Below are 12,108 nucleotides of genomic sequence, written 5' to 3' on the forward strand. Positions count from 1 at the left end.
TCTTTCTCCGATCGAGTGGTGCCAATCGAATCAATTTAGTAGCATACTTAATATGCAGTAAAAATATTTATCTTAACTATTCCTAATTGCGCAACATGGCGCTATCTGCAAGGAATTGCTGCGTAATTGCTCCATCTTTGCTAGTTCTGGTGTAATAACGTAACAACATGGATTAGGTTGTTAGATGTATTTGACAATACAGGTGGTTCAAACGAAATCGCTCTGGAATGATTTCAACGACTATTACAAAAAAAAATTCTTGTACGAGGTATTGGATTTTGAAATTGATTAATGAGACCTCTTCATGATGAATGAGTTAATGATGTCATCAGTTAACGTATTAGATTAAGAGGTGAAATTCAATAAGCCCTTCCCCACTGGTTATGACCAAACTGAACTAACCTGCATGCAAATTCGGTTTCACCTAAGCAGAGTTCTAAGCATTCCTGTCTTGACCCCACAATCTGATGACTCTTTACATAGCCGGTTAGACGATGGTTTTGGATCCGATCTATGCACCAAGCCCTTTCGCACGGTTTCACACCCAAACAGCTTTTTTGGGCGTAAATAGTGAAGACTGGAAATTGAGATTTTGTTAGGGCACCTGAAACAAACAAAAAATTGTATGAGTATTCTCAAAAAAACTTAGCAATGAGCAAAGATATTTCAAATATCGAATCGGTGATTTTTTTAAACTATTGCTAGTGTGAATTTTTAGTTATTCTAAAGTATTTACTGTGATTTTGTAGATATTAGGAAAATCTGTAAGTTAACGAGTTCTTTCAATTTTAGAATCCTCCTCGGCATTTTTTTTTGCTGCATTTAATTTCCAAAACTGTATTTGATGTTTCTCTATTATCATAATTCATAACCCTTTAAGTACCTATATAATTGGATATCTGACTAGTCATTAAGTACTTCACTGTACGGCATATAAGAGTATGTATTTTTTTCCATTAAATAACCGTTAAAAATTAATTGGGAGTTATAACTTAGTGTCAATCATAGTACGATCGCACATGATGCTCCTAATAAGATTTGTGGCATAAAACCAGTTAGTGGAAAAACTGACTTATTTAGTTCTGTCTAGTTTTTTAAAACTTTATTATTTCCGTAAACTCCAGTAATATTGTTAATATTTGACATTTCTCCTTATTATCCGAAGTAATGTTCCTTTTAGATATTGTTACGTTTTTAACATTCGAAAGTAATCACAAAACAGTCGTCTGCAATAAGTTTCCTCTTATGTAATTCTACTAGTCCACTAACAACATCTTGAACAGTGATTTAACATTATATCACTACTATTGCCTCAACTTATCCGCATACAGGCCCACCACTGAAAGTTAATTCAACAGAAGGCTCTTATTTATATGTTTAGGGTAATCCGGGGTAGGTTAGATTTTTCGGAAAAAAGACATAATATCAGTTCAAAAATTTGAAAATCTGATAGGATTTGGATACCCTGTATATGCAGGTTTCAAAGTAGGTCGCTACTTATTCCAATTTACTATTTGACTTAGTATAGAATAACAGTCTTGTTTTCCTTTCTGTCAATATATATCGAATTTTTTATTAACTAGAAAATGACGAAAGATAATTCAAAACCAAATATTGATTCATAATTCATATTAGCAAGCTTTGCGTATGGCTATTTCGTAGTCTTAACAGTCTGCAGGATCGAGACGGTCATTTATCTATTAAATTGATTAATTAATTTATAATAGGAGTTGAGTACATACTTGACGATGTGTTTGTCTAGCAGTAATATCAACCAGGCACCTCTTACGCTTCGATAATAGACGGAAACGCATTTCCTCGTATCCAACAAATGGAATGCCATAATTTACTCATACCCCTATAGCTAAAGGTCAAATTAATATTGCGTTGGTCAGTAGTGTCAGGAAAAATGAGGTGCCTCGTTATATTGAAATATCGTGTTGAATTACGCGTGTAATGAAGTCGAAGTTTTACTCTTTAGGGTAAATACCGAATACGGCATGCAAAGAAGTTCAAGTGGTTACGGTTGTATACAGGTAATTCATTAACAAATGGGAAATTTAAACGCTGGCGATACTACCTTGGCGCATATATGTCTTGTCCGAAACTTGATGACTTCGGAAACACAGGGCGTTGAAAGTTAAAATTTTAATTTGCATTTTGCCATTCTTTCGAAAATATTTAGGCTAGGAACTTTTTATCCTGTTTGTCTCAATGATTTACATGTTTTTGTTAATATTTGTTTAACGTTTTTTAATATTGTTTGTATAATTATACGTAAAATAACGAATACTACGTTTTGATAATATAATGCGGAAATTGCAACGGGAACCGTATTCGTTGCCTAAAAAAACATAACTTGACACTTTCTGATATCCTATTGTTAGTGAATCACCCTGCATATATAGTAAATATTTTTGGATCGTCTGTAGGCTTATTTTTAACATCAGTGTCACACATCTCTCATTATTCCCAGCCAGATAGCCAATTTTATCTAAATCAGAAATTATTTTCTATAATAATTTACAGTTCCTTGTTATTGTCGGATGATGTAAAGGTCTCAATAGCACTTCATACAAGATAATAGAAATATCCCACTATCAAATTAACTTTATACTCGCCTGCGAGAGGAGTTTTTCAATAAAAAAATAATGGCAGGTTTGCACCAGGTTCATTATCCAGCATGAGATTATTAAATGTTTAAGACCTAAATAGTTGCCGACACTGGTGCAGGACGTCCTCGAGGGTGAAATCCAATCAAGTCATTAAAAATGATCTTTGATGTTTTAGTCACGTTTGCGTGACCGTGTAATAATATATGGTATCCCTAGATTAGAAAATACGCATGAAGGAGGCCACGACTAAGAGGCGAAATCCGAGGGTTAATAAGGGTATTAACTCAATTCTGGATTATAAGCCTAGAAAATGGTCGGTGATTTTTTAAATATATTTCTCCATCCTATAGAAGCTCATCACCTCTTTTTTTTTATATCAGGATAGGCAGTGTTATACTGCCTGTCCTTTTTATGTTGTGTGTCTGCCTAGTTTTAAACTTGACCAAATGCGTCTCTGATTTTCGATTTTTCAATTTGTCGATTTTGGTGGTATATGACCAACACTTAAGGTGATTTCCAAAAATTTGGGTTTTAGGCATCAAAATTATTTTCCAAAAATCTTTCCCATAAATCTTTCCCATAAAATCTTGTACGCTTTACCTGATTATCGGTACTTCCAATTGCTTTTTTAAAATCTCGCTTATCACAATACAGAGTGGTGAAGTACGTTAATTGCAATATAGAAATTTCGAAAAACTCAGGTTTAAGAAATCGAAAAAAATCAGAGAAAAATATTTGCACCAAATTATGCACACTAATGTCAAGTTGAATCATGGCTTATGCTGGATTGTAGTAAATTCAAATCTCGTATGCAGAAATTCACATAAGACATTTTTGTATATGTCAGATTGCTATTATTGTAGTAGTAATAATGTATTTCTAATGGATCTAAAAATTTATGAGGATCGAGCTTAGACGAACCAAGCTTAATCCACAATTCAATAAGTCAGACTAAGTAGTTGGCCGACAGTTTAATTGATTCGGGGTGCATCGTCACTGTGTATGCATTTATCGGCCGATTTAGGATCAGTGAATGTGCGTACAAACAGATGTCTGTGTTAATTAAATAACCAACTAAGCTGTTAACCAATCACAATTCCCTATTTATTTTAGAAACTTTTTTCCTCATACCTATTTTCATTATCTCTAATATTTTTCGTTTGTTTATTCATTTGATGTCTTTTTCACATAAGTTTTAGAATGTTGTAATCTTCATACTAGAATCTTGTTGCACTTGTTTTGTGGTCCCATTTTTTTTTTTGACTTTGTATTTGTTCATGTGTTGGGTTTAACTTTTTTCATCAGTGCAAGTTGTGATGCTTACTGTCCTGTTGCGTGGTATAATCTCTGCAATCCAATATTTGACTACACTACATCAAGCTTTAAAGGCTGAAATAAGATGACTATTTTCGCACTCACATGTATTTTGTCACTAATTCAGGTAACTTTTGATTTAGGTCGCTAGGGCCGTGTGTTGAAAGTACTGACAACTTTATGTAGAAAATCATTTTCATAGAAACCGAGAAATTAATCGATGATGTGCCTTTATTTCGTCGTTTCTATTAAAATTATCATTTTGATAAAGTTACTTAGAGTTTGATTTTTCAGCACTAAGGACCATATTAGTGTTCAGTGTGTTTAATTTCAAACTATTTTCCCTCATAAATAAAGTTTTAGTATTGGTCAGATTTTTCGTTTCTATGGAAACTAGCTTGAGGTTAAAGCTATCGATTTGTTTTCATAATTGTGCTATAATGTTAACTTTCGTGGAAATTATGAAATACGGGCACATCGTTTGTTTTAGTTCTTAGTTTCCATGGCAGTTATCTTCCAGATAAAGTGATCACTACTTCTGGCCCTATGAGAATATTTATATCTATACTATTGCTATCTATTAGTTTTTACTGTTATCATCTATTGGTTTTTTTATCCAATAACCTACACAACCTGCGGTATACATTTCCTAGGGCTTTGGGCAGTAAATTCGTAATTGAAATGCCATTTACGTCTCGATGCCCCTTCGGGTATCAAAAGCAAATCATCAGCACGGAAATGATAAAACCTCCTGATAGTTATCTATTAGATCGCAACCCGCAGCGTTCCCATTATTGCTAAACCAATTTCACGTTTTATTTGAAGTAAGTGGGTCTCAATTCGATTGTTCTGTGTGTGGTACAGCGTCTTTTAGTGGGTTGTTTTCTAAAAACCCCATTAACTAGTTAACTAGTTTACGCAATTTAACGGGAGTCTATAAAACGAAAATAAGAATCTCAATCGTTTAATCGCAAATTACTGTACTCGCAACGCAAGGCATTATTCCCAACAAAAGGTATAAATTAAAAATTGTAACAACCAATTATGGCATTTAAATATATGCGTTGAATTTTTGCTGAGTAACAGAAAAAAAGAATTAAAATTTTTCACGCAGGAATAGTGAAAAATATGGCCAGAATAATTGCTTGTCTGTAAAAATCAACGGAATTATCCGCTTCACAATCAGAAAAATTGGCATTTGCAACAATGATTATGTATATTGAAGTATGATTTTTTTGCCTTATATCAATTATTTCTTTCTTTGATATTGTTTCTCTTTTGCCCCATGCAGTTTTCTTATTTATCTTTACATTTTTTTTGTCCATATGTACTTATGTAGATCAGTTTTAACAGCACCTCAAAAGGCAACATACTGTCCCAGATTACAAGGTGTTCCACAAGGCGCTTACTTGATTTCTTCTGATTAAACACTCACTTTCACATGAAATGCACCACCAAGTAATAATAATAATTAAGTCTTGTAATTTTGGCAAAATAATGCTTCATAATAGAGTATCAAATGATCAAACTTTCAGTAAAAAAGAAAGAATGCTGGTGGTTTTTTTGTCATCGACCTATTAGATTTTTTATTCAATTGTAAATAAATAAAATAATATTTATATTGAAATATCAGTTTATTTTGTTGTTGAACTGTGAACAAGACATCTCAAAATGCCCCCACTGAGACAGCGTCGAAATTTTTCCCACGTTTCGGATTTTGATAGAGAGCGAATTATCGGAATGAAGGAGGGAGGACTTTCTTTTCGTAAGATTGCCCGAAGAATGAATCGGAACCACACCACGATTGCGAGAATATGGTCTTCGTGGTCTGAAGAGAGGGTTCAGCGACATCGTCCAGCTGGACGTCCTCCCCGTAGCAGCAACGCACATGAAGATCGACTTCTTAGACGGATGGCCATTGGTGATCGATTTCAAACAACAATGTCTGTTGCAGTAGATTGGATGGGAGCTCTAAATCGTCGGGTGTCGATGGCAACAGTTTACAGAAGAATTTCGTCTTTTGGCCTGCATTCATACCGCCCAAATCTACGACTGCCACTAACCGCCCAACACCAAGCTTCCAGATTAGCCTGGTATCAAGAACGAATTGATTGGAATCATGAGTGGAACAATATCGTCTTCAGTGACGAGTCGCGATTTTGTTTATGGATCAATGATGATCGTAGAAGAGTCAGACGATACCGAGGTGAAAGAAGAAATTTGCAATTTTCTGAAAGGCGCCACACAGCTTTAACACCTAGTGTTATGGTCTGGGGTGCGATATGTGTTGGCCAAAGATCTTCTCTTGTGTTCGTTCCAGGCACTCTAAACGCACGTCGCTACATTGACAATTTTCTGAGGCCAGTATTAGTACCTTTCATGCAAACTTTACCAAATGGCATTTTCCAACAGGATAATGCAAGACCACATAGTGCGAACATTACTCGATGATACCTGGAAGAAGCACAATTGAAAATACTGCCTTGGCCTGCGCGGTCACCGGACCTATCGCCCATCGAACATCTTTGGGATATGATGAGTCGCCGTCTTCGAAATTTACCGAGACCTCCAAACAATGTGGATGACCTACGACATCATCTTGAGGTAGCATGGAATGAAATACCTCAGGAAGATATTGATCATTTGTTGCAAAGCATACCGCGAAGAGTACGTGCTTGCATTGCCGTACGAGGCGATGTCACTTATTATTAATTTTTTCATTATCAAATGTTGTATCTTTTAAATGAAAGTCTGATCATTTGATACTCTATTATGAAGCATTATTTTGCCAAAATTACAAGACTTAATTATTATTATTACTGGGTGGTGCATTTCGTGTGAAAGTGAGTGTATTTGAAGAGATATGTAAAAAATAAAATCGGTTTTTCTCAAGTTTGTCACTATACAATGCATTTCTATCTGGGGCACTCAGTGTATTTAATTTTAAACCAAATACCGATTGTGGAAAAAACAAATTCAGAAATAGTATGGAGAATATTTCAGGGGTATTCGAAACTTTTAGAAAAACGAAGCGACTAAAAATTTAATTTAATCATCCTAGAAAAAGGAACTGCGGCAGACGAGACGGAATAATCTGATTCTTGACTATAATGTCAGCATGCAAAGTGTGGGATATGATACTTAATTCATTATTTTTGGTAGACGCCCCTAATTTGGATCCATTTAGTATTAATATAGTATATCTTTTAAGGGTTGTAGTTTTTCAATGCGTTTTAAAGTTTCAAAAAAATTCAAATAAGCTTATTTCCAATGGTTTTATGTATTTCTTTATCTGACCTTAGTTATAAATCTGAAGCAGTTTTTAAAATTCATACCGAGTTTAAACTTCTCTAAAGATCTTAAGACAGTGCGCTCTAATTTGAATGCGCCTTTAGGGTAATAGCTAACAGTTAAATTTGTAAAAACCGATGTTCAAAACACCGTGTGCCGTTTTTGATTGTTCTTCTTACGATGTTCTTTAAAAGTTCGTGCTAGTTATTCTTTTCCAGCGGCAGCAGCGGGTAATATTTGCCTAGGCGAAATTAACGTGACCGTTTCAGGCAAATTGCCAATTCAATGGCACTTACACAAATAAGGAACAGCGCATTGCAAAAAAAGTATTATAATGGTCAATTTGTACGTGAAAAGGTGGTGTAGCTAGAAGAGTTAATTAAGAACTTTGGTTCTTCGTAGTATTACTCGAAGTGGTCACAGATGATGAAAATTATGTTTTGCACGGATAATATCTGCAAAGTACGCGTTATCCATGCATCAAGAACCAGTGAAATGTTTCTTAGTGAGAATCTGACACTTTACGAACACATCGAGAAACAAAATTTATTAAAGTTCACTGTAGTCGAGTTCATATTAAAAATACGTAAAATAAGTTGTATCAGAATGAAAATTCTATTGATGAGATTATTATACCTGATATTCATTGAATAGACCTGTACAACTTGATATTTTCAACTGTATACATATTTCAACAGAAAACAGTTAACTGCTTCGTTTGCTTCAATATTCTCATCTTCATCATATTATATCATATAATGAAGTTTTACATGGGTGGTTATCACGAGTTAATCTTTGAGAAGATTATAGTTCATTATAGAAAACAGGTATTGATCCTATTAGATCTCGTCAGTTTGGTTCATCTTGAGTCGATCGAACACAAGGAAAAATCGGCAATATCAACGGCAAATATGTTGGGTCTGCAGGAAAATATCCTACCCGTGCCATTTACACTGTCCTTTTTGCTTCATTTCGATCAAATCTTCGAGTTTAAGCAGTGGGGTTTCGTGCATAGGGCTGACCTAGAGTCAAAAGCAATGAAGATTAGCATAATACTAATTACAGAAAAAATTTGACAGAATTAAGAACAATTACAAATTTATGCCTCATTCCAACTTCAAGGTTCAGTCGAGATGTAGTAGAAAGAAGGCGGCAGATGGCGTTGGTAGAATATTTTCCTCCACACCCAACATATTTGCTGTTGACACTGCCGATTTCTGCCTTGCGTTTTGATTATTTTGGGAAGAACCAAACTGAAGCGATCTAATAGAATCGAAGTAGGTCTTTAGGGTCTTCGAGTGATTTAAACGCAGAACTGAAATAAGGCATAAAGTCGTATTACTCCTATTATTATACTCTTCTTCATGTGTTAATCTCACTGTATACTACTTCTTTAATTGCCATTGATGTTATCTTATTATTAATCATTTTATGTGACTGAAGACACCCTATATTCAAACTACACTCTATTTAAACCCATCAAATATCGATAATTGCCACTGAGCAACGGAAGTGAGTACCTATATTTTCTCTCCTACCGATTACCACGTCTTTATGTAAATCATAAAACATTCTCCACATTCAACAATTCTTTTTGCCTATATTTGATGATTAAACAAGACCATAATACTACAACACAGTATATCTGCACTGTTTAATGCTAATTTAAACGTAGCATACTAGCAAGCATAAAATCACTCACGTGAATTAGGTTAGTAGATCTTATTTAAGTTATAATGGTCGGACTAATGAGTTGCGAATACGTGTTTATTGAATATTAATTCAGGGAGTTTTAGTTTATTGACCAACATTAATTGCCCATTATGAGAGGGAGTGATTGTGAGGGTTTAATTTATTATCTTGATCGTGAGCGTATCTTTGTAGTTGATTTCCAATGGCAAATAGATACGAGAAATATATGTATTTGTTTAATCTTGAGAATATGCAGGAATAATTTTGCTATTGAATTTCGTTATATGTCGAGAATACCTTCAAACGTAAATTTGAAATATCGTATTCGTAAAAATTCGGGAAAACGTGAAGATTGTTTTGTGTTTGTTGAATGATAGCTAAAAATACAGCTCCTAAAAAGGTAAATAACGATACTGAGTTGAGATGCGTTGAGGATCCTGACTTTTTTTTTGCTGTTGAGGTTGTCGTGTTTGAAGGCCTGGATTGCTTCTCTGGATTATAAAGGGAAGTACCGTTCAGATTTGTGTACGATGTTCGCCTCGGTAAAAAGGAGATGATAAGTGAAAGTGTATTTTCCGCCTTGTTGATTTTTTTGCGACCAACCTGCAACTCCTTTTATTCTCCAAAACTCTAGTAATTATCCTTTGTTTTGTAGTGCTGAGAACATAGCAGCGCAACTGCGTGGAACTCTGTAAATTCCTGGTACTAACGAAGGAACTTATTTGTCCTTGGCTGATCTCATACCCTGGCGGATCGAAAATCAAGTAAAATCATCGATTCAACTCAAGAGAAATTATCAGATCCTTTTCAACGAGATGGACATATACTAATCTCAGCGGAATTACCCCAGACCAATCAGAGATTTCGATATTCCATTTTAAGTGAGGAATTTCTTTTCACTCAGAATATTTATCAACTTGTTACTTCAACAGTGTCAATTATAAAATATTATTTGTGGTCACATCTCTCCAATCTTCCTCGAACCATTTGACTTAGAGTATGCTTATTAGAGACCAACATGCGGGGTCTCTTCGGTGGTCAGTTTATGAAGCTTCCCACATTATCTGCATGTGCGGGGAAAATGGCTATTCAAGAACGCATTCATGTATCGATTGTCGGAGAAATAACAAAAACGGACCGTGGAATAACAAATTGATTATATTATACATTTAACTAGAGGCCAATTTGTGTTTGACATTCCGGGTAGATACCAGAACGCGGTAGCCGTACAGAGGAGGCGCTCGGCTAATTGCGCCTTGTCCGAGCTCGTTATTATTATTTCAGTTACGTTGGTTATTCGGAAAGCCATGGGCGTGACGGTTAAATGCCGAAATCAATTATTCTACTGGTTGCGAAGTTAAATACCTTGTTATGTCGTTAGACAATCAAACCAGGTTTTTCTAGGCTGCCGTGTATTTTAAATCCAGAATGCCTGGCTGTGTTTTCCTGGGAAACCGGAATCTGGTAAAAGTTCGAGAAATTTAATAAGAGTATTTAATGCTTAAAAAAAGCGTGGCTAGCTAAGTCACAGAACGTATGAGGATTAAAATGGGTTTGGAAAAATAATCGAACCTTGATAGCACCTTCTGGATTTGAATCAGAAGAAACGGGTGCGGTGAAGTCGACGGGGCCACGCCGTATCAGCAAACCCTTCAAAAGTTCAAAATGTGTGTTAAGATAAACAATAATTATTTTAGAATGCTAGATTATATATTTGGAATAAAATAGTGATTGTCGGATAGTTCGTCATGTAGCGATTTGTAATAAAAAGACAGTGTAGCCAACAGGGGTATGCAGTACCATCAAACGCCTGAAACAAGTCAAAATGATATGCGCAGATTAAAATGCTTTTGAAAAAATAGTAGAATCTTAGATGGACAACTACGTTACTCGGTATATGAATATTAAAATATTGTAAAAGCAATTATGAAGTCTGAAAAGAGGCGCAATCCCGCTGCATTTTCAAAAGTCACTGTAAAACTATCAAGTTCACATTACTCTACAAATTGGCAGAGCTGAAACCTTCTTTGAGACGCAACTGACAAATGTTCCACTAGTTTGATTATTACCTTCTGTAGAAAGTTCTGTGTACCAACCTACCATATCAACATCCAAAAAATATTGCTAATAGACCCAACTGAACCATATAATGCAATAAACATAAAGAGAAGTCCATTTACGTGACTATACACGCAATATGACTTGTACGTACATAAGCATGCGAAGCAAATACCGCAATCGAACATTTTCTAATGACTAAACATCGATAAAGGTAGTAGTTTGCGGTTAGGCATAGATTTATTTTTCAATTACGTGTAAGGAATTTAAAACAATTCCGCAAATAACTGGGAGAGAAAAGCCTAGTGGGGAACTGAATTTACTTCCCATTGGAATGGTTGTGATTATTCACGCCGAACGATAACGAAGTTATGGGAGAATTGATTTGGCAGCATTAGGCGATACAGATTTTCTATGAGTTCAGAGAGAATCAACAAAGACACCGAAGCAATGAAGATATGGTGCATAAAGTCTAACAAGATCTGAAATATTAAAATTCGTCACAGCTCTTAAGGTCCACCTGCTCTATTGATTTTTTAATATGAATACAATGCACGAATGTTATTTTTTTACTGTCGGAATCCATACCTTGCTCCCGCTCCAAAAAAAGTGCTGCCATGCTGCTCTAGATTGAAATAGAATTTAAATGTAGGCACATTTTTTACACATACAGTTGAATTAAATTTACAACGAATTGAACTTACCAGGAAGAACATCTGCATTGGACCCGAATAGCACACAAAGGCCCGTTTCGTAGTTCACAGATTGGCAACTTTCATTCCCTTGACACATATCCAGACAATCGGTCAACATCAAAGTACCCGGAAAAGAATCTATGACATTGCCTGGCGAGGAAAACACGTAACCGGTGATCAACTCGAATCTAAAAATAACTCTTTACCATCAATTTCACCTGATGATAATGCTTCCTTACCCAATCATTTCTGGATCGCACTCATCCATCGGTGATGGTCCCGGCGGTCCAGAAGGTCTATCTGGTGAACTTACAACGTAACTATCTGAGGTTTGTCTTCCTTTAGTATGACCAAGAGATGTCGCACATGATACAGCCAGAAATAGGATAAATGATTCCTTCATATTGCACATCTTCAGTTATATCTGAAATTCAGATTAATAT

At 35.3% G+C, this 12,108-nt stretch overlaps 2 protein-coding genes across 6 annotated transcripts in view; one reads left to right on the forward strand and one right to left on the reverse strand.

The window, feature by feature from the left end:
• Atg16 (Autophagy-related 16) overlaps nucleotides 1-12,108 on the forward strand; it is a 164,232-nt gene that overhangs the window by 25,251 nt on the left and 126,873 nt on the right. The gene's annotated exons all lie outside the window — the stretch shown is intronic.
• Nucleotides 1-12,108, reverse strand: part of LOC136412168 (uncharacterized) — a 102,258-nt gene that overhangs the window by 18,003 nt on the left and 72,147 nt on the right. For all 3 annotated transcript variants that reach the window (XM_066395129.1, XM_066395128.1, XM_066395130.1), the window contains 3 exons: nucleotides 11,905-12,089; nucleotides 11,675-11,853; nucleotides 403-604 (listed from right to left, as the gene is read on the reverse strand). In XM_066395129.1, the coding sequence (XP_066251226.1) occupies nucleotides 403-604; nucleotides 11,675-11,853; nucleotides 11,905-12,077 (554 nt within the window). In that variant the 5' untranslated portion in view covers nucleotides 12,078-12,089. The remainder of the gene's footprint in view (nucleotides 1-402; nucleotides 605-11,674; nucleotides 11,854-11,904; nucleotides 12,090-12,108) is intronic.

Source organism: Euwallacea similis, chromosome 11 (assembly GCF_039881205.1).
Source record: "Euwallacea similis isolate ESF13 chromosome 11, ESF131.1, whole genome shotgun sequence".
Taxonomy (NCBI): domain Eukaryota; kingdom Metazoa; phylum Arthropoda; class Insecta; order Coleoptera; family Curculionidae; genus Euwallacea; species Euwallacea similis.